The sequence below is a fragment of the Lepidochelys kempii genome, chromosome 1, assembly GCF_965140265.1.
Source record: "Lepidochelys kempii isolate rLepKem1 chromosome 1, rLepKem1.hap2, whole genome shotgun sequence".
NCBI lineage: Eukaryota > Metazoa > Chordata > Testudines > Cheloniidae > Lepidochelys > Lepidochelys kempii.
Genome location: NC_133256.1, coordinates 140,887,037 through 140,914,268, shown reverse-complemented (window position 1 = coordinate 140,914,268; position 27,232 = coordinate 140,887,037). Strand labels below are relative to the sequence as shown.

Here is a 27,232-nt window from a genome sequence, read left to right as displayed (position 1 = left end):
GGGGGCATTACTGCATACCCTCTGCTAATTCATTGGCTTTTTCTTACACCTCAGTTAATTGAGCAGTTCCCTGGGCTATCATTTTATTATATATATTTATTTATTTGTCTACACGATGCCTGCAAAGCGCACCAGAGGGGTTTGAAATCACGGCAGATCTGGCAACGTTCTTTCCTGTGGCCCTCCTCCAGACACTTGAGACAATTTAAGTGAGGGTCACTGGTAGGCATAGGCTTGCCACAGGAAGCACACTGTTTAAACCCCAGTGACCGAGGCATGCCCCGGTACTGGGGGAGGGATGGACAGCCTCTCCGGGCATGGAGAGGAGCCCAACCCCTACTACACTAAAACAACTAAAAACTAGACTAAGAAACTATGTACAGGAAAACTATAGAGAGAACCACTAAAGGCACTTTGCAAACGCAAAGAGGCAGTTCCAACAGCCCTCACGGACAGTAAGAAGGAACTGAAGAGCGCAGGCTCAGCGGGCCCCTTATATCAGTTCTATGATCACACAGCTCCAGGGGGTGCCAGAGCTAAGCCATCGGATACCACTAGAGGAAACATTCCCGACAGCTGTGCTCAGGGCATGCACACACCCAAATCAGAATGGACATGTACAAGTACTCGAAGAAGTAGTATTGATGGAGAGATTGAGACTGCTAAAAGGCTGAGATTTGGCTACCCCTAGCTGGCCTCAACCAAAGAAAATTAGTTAACAAGTAGAAAGCAAGTCGCCAAAGGCCCAAATATTTTACAGGGGGAAATAAGCCATCTAACAAGGTTATGAAACCTTAAGGCAGACTAGGGAAAATCATTTCATTTGTCCTTTAAAATAATGGGCAGTTGTTTAGAAGATAGATCACTGAGTTTGCTTTCCAGTCCATTAAAGTAACTCTCAGAGGTTGCATAGCCTGGGGAGTGGGAAAGGGTTAAATATAAGAGAGTTTTCTTCACTTACACATTTTCTGAAACTTTCTGTTTGATACTTTGAAAAAGGTGCCTTTAAAACACGCACACACACACCCCCCAAAAAAATCCACACAACCTCTTACTTGCAGGGAAACTAACAAAGGGGTGTTCTGACAAGATAGACTCCAAATGACCTACAGCTTTAGAGCAACAGCACATTGTAAAAAAACTATACTTACTAACATCCCCACTGAGGATAAGAATATTCCCAAACTGTTTCGAATGTAGAATTTTAATATTCTGATAAGGCGACTCTTCATCATAAACAACCTCATCTATGTCATACTCTACCAAACGCCCATCAGCCGTGGGCCAGTATCTATCAATGGCTCCTCCTCTCACAGTTGCTGGCAATCTAAGGAAGGGGAAAACAAAAACTATTCACGATTCACTCTGAAAGTTAACGAACATTCCTCATTCTCCTTTAATTTAGCATGAATGCAATACATGAGAGATGCTCTCCCTCCCCACAGTACTTAACATTTTCTTATCATCATTAGGAATGCAGTACTACATAACTGAATGTTGTGGACACCAACTCAAATACACGTTTAATCTACGATTTTGCAAGAAAATACAATCCAAATAGCATTCATACAAAAAATAAAAATTTTCAATGTGATTTTTACATTTTTCTTGTATTCAGTAAAATTGCACTGTATACGAAGTTATTCCAATTTGTGTGTAATGCTCATGAAGGTTATTTGAAATATTTTAGCTAGCAGTCAAATATACAAGGATTGCTAGTGTCTACAGGAGAATCTGCGTGTTGATACTTTAATTTAGCACTACTCTAGCAACCTGTGTGTGAATCAGTCTTTTATCCTGGGGAAGAGGATTTGTGGAACACTAGACACTTAATTTGAAACTAGAAACTGAAATTAATGACACAAATGCAGAACATGGGCAAAAAGACACCAAACAAGTTTAAGCACTGCCTGCCTTTATTCTTAACGTAGATGTGAAACACATTTGGATGTTTCCACCAGAATTTGCATTAATTTCTGAAAGTCTGGCTCAGATATGCAGCCTCAAAGTTGGATGAATCTAGTAAGTCATTTTACAATTTCTTAATCGAGTATAAGTTCAGTTTTAAAAAATTAGTTAGCTTTAAAAAGACAAATTCACATTCAGCGTTCATGGTTAAGGTGACACCAACAGATCAAAATGCTTTTGTTATATTCTTCTGTGCAAGACCGTCTAAACACTGATTTAATTTGTTTCATATTTAGGAAAATTAAGCTTTTTGAAAATATAAATTGATCTTTTGAATGTCCAGTGATTCTAAAGGACAAAAGTCAAAATTATACCTTCTGAGAGACACTAGATGGCAGTACACAGTGGGAGAAAGTACAAAAATATACATCGACAAGCACAAATATGGGAAGGCAAAAAAAATCAGGACCTGCAATTTCTGGCTGTTCTGCTTTGAGAGTGAAAGACCTTTGCAGTCCTTATAAAATAAACACACATGGACAAGATAGCCTCTCCATTTGACCACATCAAAATATCAAACTGAAATTAAAATGCTATTTTCTCTGATTTTTTATTTATTCAACTCAATTGTTATGAAAATATTTCAAACTACTTTTTCTTTATTTTGGATTCCCTTTCTCTCTTCATGTACCATAATTATTACATAGTATGCAAAGTATTACACAATGGCTTAGTCTATGTACAATTTTAACAACAAGCCGAGTGGCAATATTTATCAATTCTGAAATAAAACCACCACATTTATAGGTATTGAGAAAGCAGACATGCTCAGACTTAAAAAAAAACACAAAACAAACCAATAACAGACTGTGTGTGTCTCTCTCTAAAAATTATATATAGATATAGATAAAGGCAGTAATTTATTATTGGTGATTTTAATAGCCTCTTAGAAACCTGAAACTGAGTTTCCTTACAAAACTCCACCACAGCAGAGATAGTTGCTATTGGTACGTTACAACAGGATTGCTTACCAGTACTAGACAGCACTATAGAATGTGTCTGGGAAACAAAAATCTCCTATTAAAAAAAAAGTAATGTGGAATTTGTTATATACCAAGAACTCAGTTTTGCGCCTACCAATCTTGACAGTGTTTCTTTGAACAGGTATTTATTATAGAAGTTAACTGCCATATGAATTTTTCAAAAAATTATACAAAAATATATTTATATACATGCATTTGTTTGAACAAATCTGAGGATTAGAAAGAAAAATTAGCAGTAAATCAAAAGGTATGTCCACAGACCTGTCCACTACACTACAGGATCAAAACGTTGAACCAAATTCTGTGTCAATCCAGAGTGATTCCCTGGCTTCAGAAGAATTAGACCCTACTTACACCTGTGTAACAAAGCAGGATTTGACTCACTTTCAATGTTAACGTAAATCAAGTTAAATGGTGATGATACATTAAAAATAACATACCGCTTTACCCTTTTGATACTGCTGTGAAACAACTCTTTCATTCTTTCTTCTATCTTATTTAGTAGCTGTAAGAAACATGAAAGATGTTGAATTTACGAAGTTCAGAAATACACTTCCCCACCCACGATACAGTAATTTGAAATAGTGTTAAATAATGTGTAAAAAGAGTCTCCCTGTGGTGCTTATACAGCTGGGTTGAGGCCCCTGGTCACGCCCAATTATCACCCACAGGTCAGCCCAGCCCAGTCCAGGCCCCAGCACCTTAGGGCATGTCTACACTGCCATTAGACACCCGTGGCTGGCCCATGCCAGCTGACTCGGGCTCGCCAGGTTCAGGCTGTGGGACTGTTCAGCGGCAGTGTAGACTTCCGGCTCAGGCTGGGTTTGGGGCTCTAGGACCCTGTGAGGTGGGAGGGTCCCAGGACTCAAGCTGCAACCTGAGCTAGAAAAACCTACACCACAATTTATCAGCCCCACAACCCGAGCCCCACAAGCCCGAGTCAGCTGGCCTGAGTCAGCCTTGCAGGGCTGAAAACTTGCAGTACAGATGTTCAGACTTGGGCCTGAACGTCAGCACAGAAATTTTATAGCCCCACAAGTCCAAGTCAGCTGACCCAGCCAGCCACAGATGTTTAATTGCTGTGTATGGGTAAGAGCCCAAAGGGTAAGAGCCCAGAGTCAGCAGAATTCCAGTTAGCAGTCCATGGGTTTGTTAACTTACAGCTTGAGTGTCTAAACTCATTTGTAACCCCAGGTTAGGAATTGTCAAACCCTGGGTCCCAACCAGCATCTACACTGCATTATGTGGGCCTGAGTCCAGTCACCCAACCTTCCTAGTACCCTCCCAACACAGGGCCGCTCTAACCCTTGGTTCATGATGCAGTGTGGGAAACCTTGACTAACCACCACACTTGACTGTCAAGAGGACAAAGAAAGTCAGCATCTGGGAGCATGGAATGCCTTTGGTGGACTCCCAAAGCACAAGTCCAGTTGGGCTGTGTCTACCCTGTAAAGCAACAGGTCTCAAACCCTGGATCCTGGCTTGACTCGGGCTCGTGGAGTACTGAGAGCCTGGGTCCAAGCCCTGAGTTAACACAATTTGCGTTTAGATGGAAGGAAGGCGTTAGGCTTGAGGCTGAGTTTGAAAGAGGTCAGTAGCACCACCTTACTTTGGGGGTGCCTGGGTAGCAGCTTTATGGACTCTTGGCCAGGTAGCCATGCCAGTCTCTCCCTCCTGGGCTTCTCTGAGGTTCACCTGACTCCTTGCAGAGCCGGGCGGGGAGGGGAGTGGGAGGGCAATGACACAAGGGAGGTATAGGATCTCTGGCATTGGGAGGTTCCTCCTATTGCTTCAGCAGCCACTTCCTTCTCAGGACTTCCCCCTTGCTGATAGTAGTTTCCTCTTTACCATGCATGACTGGCATAGCTACCTTAGCACACAGAGCCCACGCTGGCCCTGGCCCTTTCAATGCGGTGTTTACACACCCTGTCACACTGGGTATCTCAAGAGAAAAGTAATGACACACAGCCTTTCACTTGTAAGTTACCAATACAGATCTGGTCAACTTTATGACCATGTGAAGTTAGCAGTCTTAGCCCAATTCCTAGTGAATAGTATCCACATGACAGCAGCTATAACCACAATTGGCACATTTATTGACAGTATCAGCCTGGAGGCCAAGGATCAAATGGGCATACAGAGGCTCTCATTCTAAGTAAAAAGGTAGCTGATTCTCCAACTTGGCATTAAGACACAGCAGCATATGGAAGTTTGCACTACCACTAAGCAGTGTCACCTCCGGGTGGTGGGAATAAAGCGCTTCAGTTGAACAGCAGTTGCAGTACAGCTCTCCCAAACTTGGCATCTGACCTGGCTGCTAAGTTAAGGGCATGAAGTTTGACAAAAGTCAGTGGGTTACTCCACACTGCTGCCTTGTAGATATTCCTGAAACTGGCAGAAGACATTGTTTGTGCTCCGGTGGAGTGGGCCTTCACATTTGGAGGGAGAGGTACACCAGCCATCTGGTGATCTAGCTAGGTAAAATGTCCTAAGTAGCCTCATATGGCCACAAAAAGACATCCTGAAAGATTTAGTTCTATCAGTATACTAGAGCAAGTATGTATACACACACACACACACACACACACACACAGAGTGTTAGTTCTTGAGTCTAAATCAGATAGATAGAGTCAGGCAGAAGATTTAGCCAACACTAAGAGATAGTGGGCTGGACACCACGGTTTTATTTTGTTGCCACAGGTGGTAAGAGGCGAGGGGAGGGTGGCAGCCACTTTTACTCCTGCTTGAGAGCACAAGGAGGTACAGGATGCATGGCCAGCTGCAACAGACACTGCTATTCAAAAGACTCAGATCTTGTGGACACATTCACCTATAGTGGGATCCACACTGACATATTCAAAGAAACTGCTAGGATTTCTTCTACATGCTTTGAGATGGCTAATGGTATACTTACATGATCAATTTCATCTCTTCCTTTAATATCATCACTGTGGCTCTGCAGATCCACCAATACTAATCCATGAGGGTAAATTCTCAGATTGGAAAAACTAAAAAGCAAAATTATAGTGATTAGGATTTCATTTATTAACAACACTGTAGTTTACCAAGAGGAAAAACTATTTCTTAATACAATGCAATGCTGGAGGGTAGGTATAGGATACAGAGGGACCTAGACAAATTAGAGGATTGAGCCAAAAGAAATCTGATGAGGTTCAACAAGGACAAGTGCAGAGTCCTGCACTTAGGATGGAAGAATCCCATGCACCGCTACAGACTAGGGACCGAATGGCTAGGCAGCAGTTCTGCAGAAAAGGACCTAGGGGTTACAGTGGACGAAAAGCTGGATATGAGTCAACAGTGTGCCCTTGTTGCCAAGAAGGCCAATGGCATTTTGGGATATATAAGTAGGGGCATTGCCAGCAGATCGAAGGACGTGATCGTTGCCTTATTCTACATTAGTTAGGCCTCATCTGGAGTACAGTTTTGGGCCCCACAATACAAGAAGGATGGGGAAAAATTGGAAAATGTCCAGCGGAAGGCATCAAAAATGATTAGGGGACTGGAACACATGACTTACGAGGACAGGCTGAGGGATCTGGGATTGTTTAGTCTGTGGAAGAGAAGAATGAGGGGGGATCTGATAGCTGCTTTCAACTACCTGAAAGGGGATTCCAAAAAGGATGGATCTAGACTGTTCTCCATGGTAGCAGATGACAGAACGAGGAGTAATGGTCTCAAGTTGCAGTGGGGGAGGTTTAGGTTGGATATTAGGAAAAACTTTTTCACTAGGAGGGTGGTAAAACACTGGAATGCGTTACCTAGGGAGGTGGTGGAATCTCCTTCCTTAGAAGTTTTTAAGGTCGGACTTGACAAAGCCCTGGCTGAGATGATTTAGTTGGGGACTGGTCCTGCTTTGAGCAGGGGGTTGGAGTAGATGACCTCCTGAGGTCCCTTCCAACCCTGATATTCTATGAATTCAGAAGTCTAGTAATTTTTCCAGCTCCACTGTCAAATAATGATTTTCTCTCTCTGTTTCTTTCAAAAAGTAATTGAACAACATACAGAGTTGGCAGGAGCATGACAGCCACCCCCTAAAGATCATACAACTAATCTTAAAACAAAACAAACAAAACCACAGCAGTGCATAAAAACCAACACAGACATAACAAGAGGGAAAATACACTGCACATCAGTCTCTATTCTTTGAATATGAGAATTTGTTTAGAGTTATAATTAGATACTTAAAAACAAAACAAGTTTCAGAAAACAATTAGCTATTCCCTTGCCTTTCACTTCAAGAGAACTTAAAGTATTAGAGCCACCTCATGCAGACAGCTTTCATGTTAACAGATTAATGACTATTCATAAGAAATACAAAGTGTATTTTATGGGAGGGCGGGGGGGGGCAACAAACACAATTAAGTGACAAAACAAGTACTAAGTAAGAATGGGTAACTAGTTTCTGCTAGTTTAGTTACTGGAAACTTTTAAAGTGATTAAAAGTTTCCAGTAATTTTGGCCTTAAAGTGATTACCCTAAAAACTAAAAAGGAAGAGGCCATGGATGACATGCACTGAACCAACAACAAAACCATTTGCTCTATTCTAGAGGCCATCCATCAGCCATTTGCTTTGGATATCAGCGGGATTTTGTTAGGTTTGTTGGGTTTTTTTAAGCAAAGAAGAGAAGGCCTTTAAGATGGAACTCCAGTCCCTTTAAGAGATGTCTCAGTTCACCAAAGTCTCTATTACAGGACCTGACTTAGGAGAAGGATATGCAGCATATCCCCTTTGGAGTAATTTTATTTTTAAATCTACAGTAACATCTGTAAAGTACTTTTTAAAATATGCAGATTTATAGTTTTCATCTGAACCAGATGGTATCAGAAACAGTCCACTCAAGGCCTTTCCCACTAATATTTAAGACTATCTATGAGACATCTGTAAACTAACACCATTAAAACCATGGTTCATCAAAGTCAATGGACCAGTCTTTTTCCTCCTACTATCTAGTAAATAACTTTTGCATAATAAGCAACCTGCTAGTTCTGTTTGATGGAGGAAAGTAGATGAACAGTGATGTGACAGATCAGGCGTTGATAACCTGTGGCTCGTGAGCCACATGTGGCTCTTTTACAGTTAAAGTGCAGCTCGTGGACCCCCCACGCACCCCGCATTCTCTGCCTACCAGATGAGAAGGGGGAAGAAACTCGGAGTATCTGCCCTGCAGCAAGGTGGTAGAATTAGGGGTTTCTGCCCTGCAGGGAGGGGAATGAAAAGGCTTTAGCCCCATGAAGGGGCAGTGGAGCCAGAAGCCCAGCACCTCGGCAGATCTTGCAGCTCTCAAACTTCTCAAGATTATTGTATGCGGCTCGGAGGGTCAGTAAGTTTGGCCATTCCAGTGATAGATTCATCTTTGTCTTGTAATTATAAGCCACAATGGAGGTGAAACATGGCAGTCGTTAAACCACCAGCTTAGTCACTAGGATGTTGTTCCATCATTTTAGAAACACTGTGACATTACAACTCTCTTAGGAGAAGGCACTCACAGGTACTTTGTTCTAATAACGGTTTGGTTTTTTCTTCCATCTCAACACTATGGTAAAATGTTAGTGAAAATCCTCAATACAGCAACTTAGTTATAAGCACATTCAGTGCACTGATGGACATGAGCAATAGCAATGCACACACAGTGAGACTTTCTCCAGCTTTCCAGAAATATGTACAACAGTAAAAACCAACCAAGTTACGCCATTTATTTTTAAAGCAACCATTGCCACTGCAGTCCCCATCTATTCTTCAGATTCACCATCCCCCCCAGCCACTCTTATATGGCAGAGTCAGCCCATCAGACATTTTACTTTGACAGCCCTGAACACTCCACCAGCATCAATGCTTGGGTGTAAGAGCTGGTGTTTTTGCAAGATTCTGCACACTGTAGCATTGCCTATACACAAATGCTATAAAAGCAACATCAAAGCCAGGAAACTCTGGAGTGGTTTTTGTTTCGTGAGTGGGATGGCTAGGATCTGGTAAAAGTTTGCAGGAGATTGGCTCCAGCAAAGCAGGATTTGCTATAGTATAAGCAAGTTTTGCACTACCAGAAAATGATAACTTTTATATATGACTGAGAGGTTATTAAGTTAAGAACCTAGAGATGGTCAAAATTTTTGACATTCAAGATTTCAGGCCACATATCAGGGGAGAAACATAAAAGACTGAAAATATTTGTGATCTTTTCCTCTTTTTCCCAAAAAACAGCACTATAAAGAGCTGCCATTACTGTTCTCTAGCCTTTATGCATGTGTATCCCTAAAAGCATTTTTAGCCCTTTCTCTTGGTCTGTTTCTTAAGGCACTCTGGGCACATTACAAAAGAAACCCTGGCTGGCAACAATCCTGCTGGAAAGAAACAGTCAAGCATGGATGCAGAAGCCTGCATGACAACTTCTTCCAATAGCTGGACACCCTCCACTACAGAAAGGGATTTTAATAAAGCATGCTTGCTCAAGCATGCTATAGACTAGCCCTATAGGTATGTACAATGCCTTCAGTCCAGGAGACTACATGGTTTTTATCAAATACTTAAATAGAAGTACTCCTGTTGACTTTTTAAGTCAATTGATTCAAACCAACCCCTAACCACCACCCATAGTGCTAGAGCATGTAGCTAGGTGGCACTCTTACTATTCTGTACTAAACCCATGCTTCAACATGGTGCCAGAGAATGCTGCACTATCAAATGTGCCATTTCAGAAATTTATCCCCATACTGTAACAACTGGAGGTAATTCACCACCCATTGGCCATTATTAATTTGGGTAGTCATCTCCTCCACACAAATTCCCTCCTGTAATTTCAATTTCCTGTCCTGAAGTGAGGCATTGCTATTACTGTTTAACAACTGCCATGTTTCACTTCCAATGTGGCTCATTCCAGGGCTGCTTCCTCAATACATACATACATACTTTGTAATTTTTATAAAATAGAGACACAATATAAAGGCAAGGCTATTTTACAGCAGGTATTAGAATATAAAGCAGAGGCTTTTCTAGACCTATGTGGATTTTATCTATTTGTTATTTTAACTGTTACCACAGGATCCTTTAGGCTTCACATGAGTGGAAGATTGCTGTCATACCTCCTTTCTTCCGCAAACTGGCATCTGAGTGGTTCAAAGGGTCCATAATTCAACTTGTAAACCTAGCCCATACTTCCTGCCTCTAAACAGAAGACAGTCTTAGCCTTTTTCTAAAGGCAAGTTGCACCAGTTTAACTAAAATTAGTTTTTAAATCTGCTTAGCTGGATGGAAACCCCTGCTGGTTACTGATTTACTTTTTTACCAAATTAAGCTAAAACTGATTTAAGTGTGTCCACAAACTAGGCAGGCTTGAAAACAGATGTAGTCAAACCACTGCAATCATATGTTTAGAAAAACACCCATTAACAGCAGAGCAGTCCAAGGGTGCGGCCAGGAGACTCATTAGCTTCCGCTGTAAATAAGACTCAGCAAAATCAAAAACAGTTACTATGCATTTCTGTTCAAAGTTCATCCTCTCTCCTAAGGCAAGTGTTTTCTTATTACCGGTGTTATCTATACTGCTAAGACCAGTTTCCCCGAGTTGCCAATGAGCACAGGCTAGCTTCACCACCCAACATCCAATGAGAATGCTTCATACAGCTTACACAGGGAATCCAAAAATGCAATGACATTTTTGATAGAGCAGTGAGATATCACACTGTAAGTAACCATTGGGTGGCTGCCATCAAAAGCTGTTCAGTTTTCTTGAACAAATACTGACTATAGAGAAGGAAACAAATTTTTGCCACTATTAAGTTAGACCTAACTTTGAGTTGGCTAGGCAATGAGAAGGGGACAATTGACTCAATGGGCTAGAGTCCTCTCACTTAAAGGTTGGGGGTGGCGGGCGTTTTAATCAGCCACACTTACTAGTTTAAGTCACAAAATTATCAGGAAGCAAATGAGAGCAGAATCTAACCCAGTATCTTACCACCACATCCCACCAACTCAGTCCTCTTGTTTGGAGCCAGATCTAAAGCTCACTGAAATCAAAGGGAGACATTTCAGCAACTTGAAATGGTATTGCATCAGACCTGTAGATACTTACTAAGACGGCTGCTACTCTGAAACCTACATTATTAGAGAAGTTTTCAAGGTGTCACTTCTAAGATCAGCAATTTTTAAGATTGAAAAGTAGATTAATACTGGAGTTTAAATGTTGTAAATTCTAAAACAAGACTAATTTTTACATTAATAACGAGACTAGTTGAAAACAGCCAATGTAGTCTGTAAGATAGAAATAGTCAAACATTAATTATTATGGTAGCACTTAGGGGTCTATCAGGTTGAGGCTCCTGAAGTGACACTCCCTGCCCACAGGAACATATATACAAAGATTTTGTTTTCCAGTAATATCAGATGCTTTACTCTCCTTTCCTACACCTTACTTCTGTAATTAAAATTCATCTTCAGTGGTGTGGGGCAGCAGTGTAGAGGAATAGTGAAAAGAGATGAGAAGCAGCCCAAGTCAAGCAAGTCTTTCTCCCCTTTAAGGGGTAGTGGAGGTAGACTCTGAGCAGAAGCCTGGCTCAGCCATGGGGCCTTGGTGCTGCTGAAGCTGTGGGCCTGGATCCTGCCAGCCACCCTTCTCTCTACACAGGTTGAAGGAATCACATAAGAGCTTTTCCCCCTCGCCCCTTTGGGGGGGGTGAGAGCATGCATACCTCATCGGAGCAGGGTTTACTTGTTTTATTTGTTCTAACATTTAACAGTCAGGTCTCGCCTACGTTGGTTGTCTTGTCCAACCGTCTGCTGGGGTGGTTGGACATTAGAGGTCATCAGTTCATCAGGTTTCATTTCCTTTATACTTATGAACTAGGAAGTGACTTTTTTATACCACTTGAAGCTGTGGGATGGAGATTTGAGTTGACTCCTGTTAAATTTAAAAAAACTGAAAGAGGAGTCCACTTTGCTAAGGATTCAGCACCCTGACCCTTTCAATTAAGGCTTGAAAGAGGACTACGGGGGGGGGAGAGTAGGAGACAACACAACACACCCCCATTTTAGGCCTTTTTTGCATATCATACAGCAGCCTAAATATTTTCCTAGACAGGTCACTTTTAAAATGTTGTCTTCTGTCACTTAGGTATTCCTCATAATAGGGGAGGGGACAGAAGCCAATCCTGATTGATTTATTAAAATAATACCATTGAAATGTCTCAAACTTTGCACATCTATTAGTATTTCCCAATGGATTTCAGAGCGTTTACCAAACATGAATGAAAGCCATCACTACACCATTCCTGCATAGTAGGTATTTTAATTATACAGATGGGAAAATGAAGGAATTTAAGATATACCCAATGTTACAAGAGACAGTGACAGGGCTAGAAAGTGACTCCACATCTGATTATGCCTTCTGACTCTAGGATGATTCCGAGGGTAAACCACACAATTTATAGCCTGAGGCCAGGTCTACACTTCAGACCTACCACGGTATAACTAAGTTGTTCAGGGGTGTGAAAAATCCACCCCCTGAGTGACAAAGTTACACCCACCTAACCCCCAGCGTAGACAGTGCTATGTCAATTGGAGAGCTTCTTCCCACAACATAGCTACCACCTCTTGCAGAGGTGGATTAACTACATGGAGAGGAGAAGCTCCCCCGTCAGTGTAGGAGCGTCTCCACTTAAGTGCTGCAGCTACGCTGCTATAGCGCTGTATGTGAAGACAAGCCCTGAAACAAATGCTTGGAGAGTGTCCAGACTAGCCTTTTTTAAAGAGGTGTTAACATGAGATTAAAAAAATCCTTCACCCTCCTGCTGTAGGCCAAAACAGAATCATAATCTACAGAACACAAATGCCAATAAAATCCCAGTGCTCTATTGTGTTCCAAGGCTGAACAGAGGTTTAAAAAAAGGTGAAGGTCACAGCTACTCAGAGAAGTAGCTCATTTTTTTTTTATTTTTTTTTTTAAATGAGAAAGAGGGATTTTGCTTTTAAACAGTTGTGCAGGCAGACCATGAGTGTGGATTTGAAGCAACTCCTCCCCCTTTCCCCACATACACTGCCTGCCCAGACACCACATGCAAATCTCAAGTTTACCCACACACGCTATCAAAGCTGCCACTACAACACAGTAAGATACAGTATTCATTTATATGGCACCATCAATTAAAAAAAAATAAACCTCGAGCAGTTACAGGTACTACCTTTAGTGCTCCCCTCACCCTGAATTCCTCTGCCAATTTTCGAAGTTTTACATTTTCTTTTAATCATTAGTTTCTTGTCCAGTTGCTGTATGGAAGGTGCCAGCACATACGCAAAAAGTAAAAATACACTGAAAGTGCAGTAATAATTTTCCCTACAATGTCATGCACAACCTGTAATGAGAATCAGTAACATTTCAGGTAGAAATGTGCTGTTTAACACAAGGCACCCTTTTAAAAGTTAATGCAATTTACATAAGTGACTTTAAAAGTATTGGTCAGAAACAAAAATTGCTGAAGTCCCACAATGCACTTTGGTGTATTTGCCAGCTCAGTGTTTGGTCAATGAGGCTGGTACAGCAAAGAAAATATTCATTCACACCACTACTGGCAATGATTTGATTGGTTAAAGTGGGCAGTGTCTTGCTTCTGTGTGGGGTGTGAATGGTTATTTCCCCTACATTTGTGTGGACAAAATGATTAGTGAATATTTTTCAAGTGAGCCTTCTTCAATTAGGTTCTTTGTCAGAGTAAATCATGAATTAAATGGACCAGGTAGAGTTGCCAAATGTGACTTTTGCTAGCTTAACTTCAGACAAAGAAGGACGCAGCTCTGTTATTTTGGCAATGACAACAGGAAAGTGTGGCGTAATCCGCAAATCAACTCTGATTCATTTAACAGCTGCAGCTTTCCAAAGGGCAGTTCAGATAATTTCTTTGTCAGATAAATTTTTGTCGACAGCAACGGTAATAGTCTGAATCTCTAATATATTACAACTAAAGAGTAGCATGCTCATTTTACAGAGTTTGTATTGCATACACAATGTTTACCAATATATCTGAGTTGTTCAAAACATTTTCGTTTTTCTAGTTTTAGCACTTTTGCATGTGGCCCTGCATTGGCCCAGCTTTCATTGCCTGGTTCAGGGCATAGGTAAGTACTGAAACTACCCAAAGCAATTACTTTGATATTAAGGCTGGCTATTCTCCCTCCTGGGCGTCACCTCCCACTCAGCGTGCAGTGTTTGTGCCTGACAAGACCCAGCAATCCAGTATGAAAGCTCCTCATTCAGGCTCACAAAGAGGAGACATTGTTCAGCAAGATGGATCTGAGTACAGCACCCTCCACTTAGGCCTTATTATCAGAGTTACAAGGTTTCCTACCAAAGCCAAAATAGTTTTGTAAGGTAACTAACTCCAGCCACTGCCAATGGAATAATATGAAAGTCTTTTGACAAAGGTCAAACTACAGCTGCATGACAGAACAATGTACAAACTTGCTAACTGTAAATCTAAAAAGAAAAGGAGTACTAGTGGCACCTTAGAGACTAACCAATTTATTTGAGCATAAGCTTTCTTATTGCTGAATGCATCCGATGAAGTGAGCTGTAGCTCACGAAAGCTTACGCTCAAATAAATTGGTTAGTCTCTAAGGTGCCACAAGTACTCCTTTTCTTTTTGCGAATACAGACTAACACAGCTGTTACTCTGAAACCTGTAAATCTAAAGGCATTGTTTTATTAACATACAAATTCTATATGTATAATTCAAGCAGTACATTCTAGTATATACAAGGCCTCAGAGTTTCCTTAAGTCCAGCTAACATTTGACTAAATGTATAACTATGTCCACAAATGTTTTAATGGGCTGTAACAAAAGTTACAAAATTTGGAGTTTCCTTTTAACCTTTTTAGTAAAGAGGGTTCAGTTTAAAAAAAAAAAAAATAGAATGAGAGCACGCTGCAGTCTAGCCTAGCTAACAGAAGATTCAAGAAGCATCTTTTTTAGTGGAAGATATAAGGCCTTTTCTGCACTGAGTATTTTTGTACCTGTGTAGCGAAACTGATATAACAGTGTATGTAAGCTCCTATCACAAACCCCCTGCCATAGTGTAAACTGCGATTTTGCACCGGTACAGCTCAAAATTGTGTAAGAAAGAAAATAAGTCCCACAAGAAAACCCCGTACAGCCATGGTGACACTTCTCACTTTGCAAACTAGGATAAACTGCAACATCTCTATACTCTGAGCTTGCACCACTGCATTTAGATTAGCATAGCTAAGCCAGCGCAAACAAACAAAAACCACAAAGCATAAAAACCACGTCAAACTGCACAGCTTTTGGTTTCTGCCCTCAACGATGAGCCAAAGTTACAAAATGGTTAGGCATGAACGCAGTAAAGCTAATCTAATTCGTGATGTGAAGCATCAAATAGGCCAATTATATTAAATATGCAGTCCTTCAAAAATATATATATATATTTCTGCATGGTAAAGCAGCTAAGGGGAATAAACTGAGCCTGGTTTTATTTATTAGTTTGTCTCAATTAGCTCTGCTTATATGAAAGCGTGTCCCAGTCATATTTTTTGGGAAATCACCGATGGGTTTGTAAAATAGCCAAAAGCAATGGCAATAAAGGGGCAAAAATACCAAGTTAGCATATCTAGGGACAAGAGGGGTGACTTTATTGGACCAAGTTGTGTTGGTGAGAGAGACAAGCTTTTGAACTACACAGAACTCTTCTTCAGATCTGGGAAAAACAGAAGCCCTGGGGACTTCATTTTTCTTCTCTCCAGAAAATGCACTTCAGTTAGTACATCTATCATTCACATGCTGCAATTTTCTAAAGCTAAAACGTGGTTAAACATATAACGATCTTATCGTTGGAAAATTGATAATCCTGAGTTTAAAGCAGCAGTGATAAACTATGGCAGGGCTTCAAATACAGTAATCCATGGCAAGTAGGAAGTTCTCTCAAAGGGAGCTGGAAGGAGTGTAACTTTGGATTTCTGCAGAATTTATGATCTCATTATTCCCCCCCGCCCCCCTCCCAAAAAAAACCCTAGCCATTTTGACTGCAAAGATGGCATTCAGTTCACAGTGGGAATGTTAAGTGATTTAATGCAGGTTGTCCTAAGTCTGACGAGAAACAGTTCCTGGCTGTCTGTTTCTGAGATGTTTCCTATGCTGCAACCGAGGGTAAAACTGATTAGGGTGGTCAGTTTTCACTGCTACTGTTCAGAGTTTTGTGCAGCAATGAAACTGGACGAATTTTGGGTTAATTTAATTCCACTACAACAGGAGGACCCCTCTCCTCCTCTCTCTCACACACATACACACACACAGAGAAATAAAAAGGAGCAGGCAGATCAGCTCAGCCTAGGAGACTCCATGATCCTTTCGGGACCCACAAGGGAGAAATAAAATAAGAGAAAAAAATATATAGGGAAGGAAGTAAAGCAAGTACGGTGTGGACAGGGGAGAAAAATAAGGCGGCTGAAAAACAGGAAGAGACACACCATGATCTAGAACAGGGATTGGCAACCTTTGGCACGTGGCCTGCACCTCTTCCCACAACCCCCACTGGCCTGGAACGGCGAACCGCGGTCAGTGGGAGCCTCAACTGGCCGAACCTGTGGACGCAGCAGGTAAACAAACCATCTCGGCCTGTGTGCCAAAGGTTGCCGATCCCTGATCTAGAATAAGGAAAGAAATAAATAAAGGTAGGGAAGAAGGTAAAATGAAAACAACAAGGACACAGTAAAACACCTTCTAAATTTAAAATGTTCAAAAAAGTTTTAGTTAAGTACGGTATTTAAACTAAGTCTCAGGCAGTACCCAACTGTTTTGTTCCTTTAGGGGTTTTATTTTGTTTGGGGATGAAGGGGTGGGCAGAGGTTTTCAGATATACGGTTCCTTTTATAGATTGCTTTCAGAAGCTCAGATGGTGTTAACGCTGCTTTTCTTACATAGTTATAACTATGCTCATAGATGACTTCACTCATCTGGTCAGAATATGAACCCAGGGTCCAATATCCAACTCACCTGCCATTTTTGTTGATGTAAGTTGCTAAGTAACCATGATCCTCCCAGTTATGAATTGTTTCTGTCATTCCCTGCTCTTGAAAAACAGGCTGTAGACCTTTAAGAACGGCATTGCAATCAGCTGCAAGATGAAGGGAAGGAAGGGAAAATACAGTCAGTTAAGACATTCTCAGACAAACGTTAAGTTTACTACACACACCTGCTGCTTTATGTATATTTTAAAAAGGTTCTGTAGTTCTTGGCAGCAGTCTGGTAGCTATACTCTGGACCGCCTTTGTTCCCCCACTAAGGCAGTGGCTTTTGAGTCTGCAATCTTATGCTATGAGGGTGCCTTGTCCCCTCCTTTATGACATCTTTCTGGTCAAGGAAGTTCCATAAGACTTTTTTTTTTTTTTTTATAAAGAGTTGGGTGATCATAGGGCAAAGTGTCTAGTTTAATAGGATTAATATTATTACTCAACCATCTCTACCACCATGATAGCAAGACTCCAGACTTGTACTATTTTAATTATGATAAGACCTAATAATAGAGAAGCTACTGTACTGGATGATCTCGCAATTTAGTATTCTTCCCAGGTTAGGACTTTTAACATTCTCTCTAATAACAATGACTGACTGGGCAAGATGATCCAACCAATTCCACTCCAGACACAAGCCAAGCTTTTCCTGGTTCCTTTTAGGAACAAAAAGACGATTTTCCTCAGGTGAAGAGGGAAACTCTAAGGTGAAAATTTGTAGCTAAGGGATACAAAGCAATAATAAGTGCTAATGCACGTTTCTCACCACCACCACCAATACCAACAGTGAGTTAGATTTTTAAATTGACTGTCAAGAAGCCCTCCAACAGAGACTTCAATCTGCAGGTATTCTCTGTTGGTCATCACTTTTCTATCATTCTACTGATTTATGCGCTGATCCCTGTCTGTGGTACAGAGAGGTCTGTTTGCACAGAACTCAATAAAGGCTCAGGGCCTTAGTCATCAAACTAGAGATGTTACAGAGTTTAGTAGACTTTCACAGGCCAAATCTAAACTAAAATGGAATTACTTAGAGCCGGTTCCCTCAGTTATTTACTTACATTAATTAGACAATCCCGAAAACAGGAGGAGCAGAATGGTCATTCCCTTATTTAAGAGGAAGCCATTATAACCTGCCAACTATAATCCAGTTATTCTGCTAGAGTTCATATCCAATATACATAAACATTTGTCCAAAGTCATCCCTAGTGTGATCCCATTGAGTTTAATGCAAGTAACATCTGAGACTCGTTTGCTCTGTTATCTCCAAAAAAAAAAAAAAAAAGATAAATCTACTTTTGTAAATCAGTAATCATCCTTTTATAGCTAAAACAAACAAGTTACAGCACAAAAGTCTAGTGTGCATAAAATAAAGAGACTGCATCTTTTGCTTCCTCGTTATGGTATTTTAGAAGCTGTATCAAGAGTGAAATGCTAAACTAAATTGTGAGAAGTTAGTTGACCTTGGAATTAGTTATCCATGCTAAATTAGTGATTCTGGTAAAATTATATGAGACTCAGTGTAAAACTGGCAGAAAAGTGTCATACAACGCAGGTTCTGATGTACATAGCATTAATCCTCAAAGCATAACCCACAAGTTTCAATTAAAAAAAAAAAAGGAGAGAGATATCAAGCCCCAATTAAACCTCTGTTGCCATAAGACCATTCAGCAAGACAGGCATAGCAAAACAAGTAGCTAGTCTACACGGAGAAATATATTGTTTAGCTACAGTGGAATAATTATAACTATAGCTAAGCCAATATAGCTATATGCAGACACTATTCCAGAGTTAAAGTGACTTTATTCAACCATTACTCTGCTTTAGCTGGTCAGTTTCTCCAGGTAGACAAGCCCTAAAACTTAGGAACCCCTATCTTCCACCGAGTACAAAGACCACTAGACTAAACTGCCAACCTGATTATTGATTGCTATTATGTAAAAGCTGTACTCAGACATGTGGGCTATCATCCATATAATTTTACCAAAGAAATTGAAATACTAGAGAGGAACAAAAAAATATTTCCCTTATTTTTCCCTGTCAACAAGAATGATGTGATTCATCTCTCTTGCCAAATGTAGTAAGCTGGGAAGGCAATGCCTTTTAGATAAAGATCAAATAATGTTAGAGCTAACAAAGCAAGAGTTCACATTTTCCTTTTATCTTCTAGGTTTCATTCATTACATTCCCTGGGTTGCAATTTATGCTTAACTAGAATTAAGAAAAAACAAACTGTACTAAAAAGTACTGAAGAATTTGGATGCTGACATGTCTACTAATTTGACTCGTGTGTAGTGTTCACACATGCACAACTATAAGTGGACTCTCCCTCCAAACCTCCACAATATACATGCAGTGTTAAGCGGTGGTATAAATTCAAACTTTACTGGGGAGATTTTATTTCCAAATTTCTTTGGCAAATTAGCTCAATTAACTATTCCCATTATGATAGCTGAAACATAATCAAATGCAATCTCTACCCTCCCTCCTCAAAAAACCACAACTTTTTTTTGCCTTCTTTCATATTCTACGTTTTCTAGGAAGTTTTAGAGCCTCTCCCTGGCTTCATATCCACTAGCAATTTTTATACCTCCTGTGCAGCAGCAGCAGTAAAGATACACCATTGGTGTAAGCACTAGCACAGACTAGACTCAGGTGTTTACAGCAGTGGCTTGAAAGAAGGTTTTCATGACTCAGTGTTGAACACCCTGCCCTGCTCCTGTTGTCTGCCCTGCTAGTACTGGTACAACCACTCCCTGGCAAGAAAACTGGTTCCACATTTTTTAATTTAGACTCTGCACTTGGTGCGGTCTCTTGTGTTGTCCATCCCATCACCCACACATCCTCCCCACTACTACACCCGTCCGTCGTCATCTCCCTCCCACTTTCTTTCCTTTCCTCCTACAAGATCATAAGAGTGCTACAGGAACATGAAAATGAAACTGATGGGTGCCTCGTTAGTTTAATTATACACACAGCACTTTCCAGGCCAGCAGATTAGAGTGAAAACCAAAAAGGCCTGGTCTACACTTGAAAATTAGGTCAGCATAACTACATCACTCAGGGGTGTGAAAAATCCACACCCCTGACCAGCATAGTTAAGCCAACCTAAGGTCTGTGTACAGAGTGCAAAATTGATGGGGAGAATTCTTCTGCTGACCTATTTATCCCCCTCAGGGAAGTGGATTACCTATGCCAACTGAGCAACTTCTCCTGTCAGAGTAGGCAGTGTTTATACTGAAGCTAAGGGCTTGGCTACACTTGCAAATGTAGAGCACTTTGAGTTAAACCAGCCTTCGTAGAGCACAGTAGGGAAAGCGCTTCAATATGTCCACACTGACAGCTACAAGCATACTGACGTGGCCTCATTAGCAGCTCTTGCAACGGCCACAGAGAGCAGTGCATTGTGATAGCTATCCCAGCATGTAAGTGGCTGCAACGTGCTCTTCAAATGGGGGGGAGGGGGTGGAGTGTGACAGGGAGTGTGTATGTGCGGGGAGAGAGAGTGGGTTTTTGGAGGGGCTGAGAGCATGTCAGCATGCTGTCTTGTAAATTCAGACAGCAGCAAACCCCTGCCCTTCCTCCCCCGCCTCTCTCTCTCTCACACACAGCATTCCACAGTAATGGTTGCTTAGTCTTGGAGCAGATAAGCAGCTGGCTGTCAGAAACAGCGCTTTCAACAGGCATATCCGCATTCCTACAGCAAGTTCAAAACAATGAGAAGAGTGGTTACTTGACTTAAGGGGATTATGGGACGTTTCTCAAAGCTGATCAGAGCGCAGTAATGCAACACCTCCTTCACCCTGATGCCTGGGCGTTTCAGCCAAGGCGCAACAAGCATTAATCTTCTCGCCTAAGTAGAGTACCAGGAGCGCTCTACGTGCCTTGCCAGTGTGGACAGGTAGTGAGCTAGGGCGCCCAGGGCTGCTTTAATGCACTGTAACTCGCAAGTGTAGCCAAGCCCTAAGTGTAGACATGCCTAAATGAATTCCAGACCTTCACTTGAATGCTGCAGCTGCATCATCACCACCACTGGGTAGCCAGGAAGTATTTGGAATATTGACACCCACCACCTCGTCCCCCCCACTCCCCAGTTTTAAAAATAAATGAACTTGCCCCCCTACCCAAGTTCAGAGCAGGAGAATCAATACACTGAGCAACCCCTAGCAAGGCAAAGTGTATCCTCTGACCATAACAGCAACTCAAGTGAAAGAAAGCCTTTCCATTCAGCTCAAATTTTGACGCAAGTTCAGGCCAGGGAAATTTCTCTATAGTTCACATGGAAATTTAACAAACTGCATTTTTTTAAAATGTGACAGAATTAATAATTATCCAAGTATCTGGCATTTATGTATTGAAAGGAATGGAACTGCAAGGGATTAGATATCAAAGAATACAAAACAAGAATTACTATTACTTATAATGACATCACATCTGCATAAGTTTTAAGCATCCAGTCTGTGCATAACAATATGCTTCTAGAAGAGGCAATTTGGAATAGCTACAGACATTCCTCTGAAGTTACAGTTGCCAAAAGGCTGCTCGCTGTTAAAAATCAATTAATTTAAATACTGTCTTAAGGAGAAAAAACATTACGATCTGCTAGTCTGACTTCTTGCACAATACAAGCCACAGAATTTCACTCTGTAATTTCAGCATTCAGCCCCATAATTTGTAGCTGAACCAGACCATCTTTTTTAGAAAGACATCCAACCTTGATTTAAAGTCTCCATGTAAGAGAGAGTTTCCAACAATATCCCTTGGTAATCTGTTCCAATAGTTTATTACCCTCTTGTTTATTACACATCCTTTTTCCAGTTTGAGTTGCTCCAGTTTTAATTTTGAGCCATTTGATCTTGTTATGTCTTTATCCTGTGGATTAAAAAAGCCTTCTAAATTTCTGGTTTGTTCTCTCCTTGTAAGTACTCCTACACCACAATTAAAGTTGCTTTTTAAACTTCTCTGTAAGATAAACAGACTAAGCTCCTTAAAACTCATTGCATGGTATGAACACAATTAATGTGATGGTTCCAAGAATACAACATCAATTTCTATCTGTTTAGTTCTTGCTAGTCAGATAAAACAAATTAAATAAGACTGTGATGGGGTTCAACTAGGGACTGTGGGACCGCTGTGCCTCATTAACTCACTAATCTGGGTTGTCTCTCACAATGCCTTACTGGAGACAAGCAGCAAACCCCTCCACATGATGTTAACACTCAGTACAACTGCATGTGGAGCCCCACACCCAGCTAGATTGCATGAATGCTCCCAGAGCCACTCATGAATCACACAGAGAAAGGCACCAGCCAAATCCCCCCCTCTCCAAACCTAGTACCTGAGGAATATGCCATCTTGAACTGCTCAAAACCCTTTCTTGAGCAATGCAAGTTTATTAATTGGTTCACTACTTCATCAATGGAAAGTGGACATATACAAGCCTTTGTAACCTGAGCAGATTTACCAAGCACTTCAGTCAAACTCACTGATAAGGATAAACATTAGAATAAACTTATTGATTACAAAAGATGGATTTTAAGTGATAGGCAAAAGTCAGAGTAGTTACCAAAGGAAAATAAAAGATAAACACACAGTCTAAATTCTCAACCTTATTAGACTAGGCAATCTGGACTAAGAAGTTTTTCTCACCCCACTGAATACTACAGGTTGGTTACAATCTTTCATATGCAGGCTCTTCCTGTTAGCCTGGGGACTAGTCTCCTCAGCGCTACCGATCTTGTTGCCTTCAGCATAGTTGGGGGAAGATATAGGACAAACCATGCAGCCTCTGTCCTCTATTTTATATCCTCATTCCATGTGCTTGGAGAACACAAGTTCAGGTATGTCTGATGGGCAGAGTCACCAGGCAAGATTGAGAAATTCCCTTGGTGTGGACTTGTGCAAATGAATCACTGAATTGTAACTCCCTTGCTGGACAACGGCTGCTGATGGTTGTTGGACATGCACCCAGGCATTGGTTAGCTCCCTTGTTGTTGTTTCTGGGGATCTAATACCTCGGCAATTCCCCAATTCACAGCATATTTTAGTGACAACCATACAACACAATCTAATAACTTCATATGCACTAATTATATACATATTTAGATAGAACAATGGCTTTCAGCAGATCATAGTCCTTCCCATGAGTCCCTACCTGGCATGCTTTATATGAAATATGACAATTATACAAAAATTATGAATATGGGGTTTACAAGGTGCCTTCCCCATCCCTGAGGTATAGTGTGTCACAAAGACCCCACTGTTGAATACTTCTCCAGTTTTGAAGACTACTTTTTCCTAAATAAACCCATGGACTAAGTTACAAAGCAAAAATTCATAAACCTAATGTAAGATATGACACCGAATATGCATGGTCTGAAACATCATACCTGTGCAAATACTACTGTATAAGCACACATATTTATGCCACTGGGTGTTAGTATGTGTTCACCCTCCACACAACATGCAAATATACAAGTGGCCTGGGAAAAGAGCAATCTGAATGCCTGACAACTTGTGACAGTTCAAGGTATTGGATGCAGGAGTTTGAACTTGCAAATCTATAAAACCAGTGCTCTGTAGTCCATAGCTACATGGCTCCAACAGCAGCAAGTCTGATCCTTTACGATCGCACTGTCATTTGCTCTTACCTTGTAGATATATCCCATGATATAGCAGTATGGCCCTATGAAATCTATGCCTATAGATACACTAGCTATGTGTATTACCAACATGTGCATTTGTCAGCACATGTACATTCAGGAATTGGGGTTGAGGGGGAAGGGCAGAGGCCCCACACTGCGCGCTTTTTGATTTAGGAAGTAGCAAATAAATCTGTGGATTATGGACGGCTGTAGAAATGGCAGAAATAAAGTGCATTAATCATATAAATTAAGAGGTACATTTTCATTTAACTGATAGCATGCAATATTTCTGGCCCCCATCCCAAACGTAATTTGGTGCTATGGCAGGGGGGAGGAAGGGCGAATTCACCCAATTGAGCAGATTACAGGAGCGGAGCTTATAAAACTAAGAATTTATATACCTCCGAAGATACTCCATCTCTAAATGTGATGTTTCTCAGGGCAGCAATATAATTCATTAATTAACTATGTTTCTCACATTTACTTATTTTGAGTAGAGTTTTAGACTTCCAGGTTTTCTAAAGTTTAGGAAGGCTGTTCTTTCTTGTATTAATAGCTTTTAATTGTAGCTTTTGTTGAAGGGATGTTTTTAAGAAGAAACTGAAGAGCATAAGAAACCCCATTCTAACATGACCTTTCAAACAACTGAGCTACTTTTGGCCTCAAGTTGGTGAAAATATGTCCTCTAAAAACAATTGGCCTTTGCAACAAACATCTCCCGCAGTACTAAGTTTAGAAGCATTCTGCTCTCTGTAAGAAAAACACCATAGGAAAATCCTTTGTTTTATGCACACTAGGTCCAGCCAGACACAGAATGCAGGAAGCAGAGCTCTGTACCAAGACTTTCAAGGCACTTGGGAACTGAATTTTTAATAATGTTCACATGTGAGCAGCCACTAATATTTCAAGTTGAAATGACCCACCTGTTGTTTAGTTGTACATGGGAAAGTGGATCAACATTGGATTTTCCTGTGCACCTGCTCTGTTTTATTAGGTTCCTCATGTGTATAATATGGAAGATGGGTTCAGAGGGCTACTTTTCCTTAATAGATTATCACAGTAGTAGTGAAGTTCTAAAATTACGCTACCAAAATAGGAATGTAGAAACTACACAATGAACACAAACCAAGTGCAAAAGTGAATTTCTTTAATACTCATAATGCTTAGCCCACTTGGAGCTTCTATGAGATAGCGTAATAAAAGTAAGGTGATCGCTAAGAAAAGGGAAAATTTGCACAGAGAAGACCTAAAAGGATTTCTTCTTTGCTTTTTACGTTTGCATGTCTTGACTTCACTGTTTTTGCTGAAGTACTCCTTGGTGGACTGGGAAGGGGGAAAAAAGTAAAAAAAAAAAAAAAAAACACCATACCCCACTAGTGAGTGATGTGATAAGACAGTGAAAACAAGAGCAACCAAGACAGGAAGGAATTTTTATCTAGGCTGTTTGAAATGGAGTTTAAAAAAACCTGATAAAGCCATTGCAGTTGGGAAAACTGCTTTCAGCAGATTACCTTTCAAACTGATTGAGAAATCTTCTACTCCAGTCCTACCTATCCATATCTCCAACCAAGTCACCCAAAAAGGTATTAATTACATTGGGGGATGGGGAGGATTATAATTTGGATCAGATCTTATTTACATATCATAAATCAAGAAGAGAGAACTTTTATTTTTTGCAGGTTAACTTTGAACTGCTATTCTACTTTGAAAAGTGACTAAAGTCTTGTGTGCACTTGAAATGCTACAGCGACACCACTGCACTGCTATAGTGCTTCAGTGTAGACACTACCTACGCCAACAGGAGGGATTCTCCTGTGAGTGTAGGTAATCCAACTGCCTGAGGCACAATAGCTGGGTCAATGAAATAATTCTTCCATCAACCTAGCGCTGCCTACACCGGGGGTTAGGTTGGCTTAACTAAACAGTTCAGGGACATGTATATTTTTTCCCCGTACGAGTGATGTAGCTGGGTCAACGTAACTTTTTAGTGCAGACCAGGCCTGCGTAAAAGTTGCACCTTAGTGCTGAAATTTTTGCTACCTGTGAGAATTCAGAGCAACATCAGCTTTCCTAAGCGTGTGTCTAAGCTACGAAATTAGGTCGAATTTATAGAAGTCGATTTTTAGAAAGCGATTTTATACAGTCGATTGTGTGTGTCCCCACTAAGCACATTAAGTTGGTGGAGTGCATCCACAGTACCGAGGCTAGCGTCGACTTTCGGAGCGTTGCACTGTGGTTAGCTATCCCACAGTTCCCGCAGTCTCCACCACCCATTGGAATTCTGGGTTAAGCTCCCAATGCCTGATGGGGCAAAAACATTGTCGCAGGTGGTTTTGGGTACATGTCGTAAGTCGCCCCTCCTTCCATGAAAGCAGACAATCATTTCGCGCCTTTTTTCCATGTGGGCGCCATACTGCTTTCAGCAGACGGTGCAGTAGGACTGCTAACCGTTGTCATCAAACCACCGCTTCCGCTGTCACTCTGCTCTCCTGCTCTTGTCTCGATAGCGAATTTCTCCATGTTGTCTCTCATGGGCTCCCGCTTCCACTGCAATTCTGTTCTCATGAATCCACCTTGCAGGTTGTCAGCCACCACTTCCGCTGCAACTCTGCCCAGCTGCTCTTGTCTCGCCATACCATGGCAAGCATGTAGCCTGCTCAGCTGTTGTGTCCTGGCAGCAGATGGTGCGCTAGGTCTGCAAACCATCGTCACTGAACGACCACTTCTGCTGCCACTCTACTCTCCTGCAGATGCCGTACCATGGCAAGCATGGAGCCCGCTCAGATCACCGCAGCAGTTATGAGCATTGTAAACAGCTCGCGCATTATCATGCAGTATATGCAGAACCAGAACCTGCAAAAGCAGGCGAGGAGGCGATGGCAGCATGGTGACGAGAGTGATGAGGACATGGACATAGACTTCTCTCAAAGCACGGGCCCTGGCAATTTGGCCATCTTGGTAGCAATGGGGCAGGCTCATGCCATCGAAAGCCGATTCTGGGCCCAGGAAACAAGCAGACTAGTGGGACCTCAGAGTGTTGCAGGTCTGGGACGATTGCCAGTGGCTCCGAAACTTTTGCATGCGCAAGGGCACTTTCATGGAACTTTGTGACTTGCTTTCCCCTGCCCTGAAGCACAAGAATACCAAGATGAGAGCAGCCCTCATAGTTCACAAGCGAGTGGCAATAGCCCTGGGGAAGCTTGCAACGCCAGACAGCTACCGGTCAGTCGGGAATCAATTTGGAGTGGGCAAATCTACTGTGGGGGTTGCTGTGTGCAAGTAGCCAACGCCATCACTGAGCTGCTGCTATCAAGGGAAGTGACTCTGGGAAATGTGCAGTTCATAGTGGATGGCTTTGCTGCAATGGGATTCCCTAACTGTGGTGGGGCAATAGATGGAACGCATATCCCTATCTTGGGACCAGACCACCGAAGCAGCCAGTACATAAACTGCAAGGGGTACTTTTCAATGCTGCTGCAAGCACTGGTGGATCACAAGGGATGTTTCACCAACATCAACGTGGGATGGCCGGGAAAGGTACATGACGCTCGCATCTTCAGGAACGCTGGTCTGTATGAACAGCTGCAACAAGGGACTTATTTTCCC

At 41.5% G+C, this 27,232-nt stretch overlaps 1 protein-coding gene across 1 annotated transcript in view; it reads right to left on the bottom strand.

Annotated features, from left to right (window-relative positions):
• SMS (spermine synthase) overlaps positions 1-27,232 on the bottom strand; it is a 78,414-nt gene that overhangs the window by 29,118 nt on the left and 22,064 nt on the right. Inside the window, exons 2-5 of the mRNA XM_073357304.1 lie at positions 16,966-17,086; positions 5,866-5,959; positions 3,392-3,456; positions 1,152-1,327 (exon numbers count right to left, since the gene is read on the bottom strand). Coding sequence (XP_073213405.1) covers positions 1,152-1,327; positions 3,392-3,456; positions 5,866-5,959; positions 16,966-17,086 — 456 coding nt within the window. The remainder of the gene's footprint in view (positions 1-1,151; positions 1,328-3,391; positions 3,457-5,865; positions 5,960-16,965; positions 17,087-27,232) is intronic.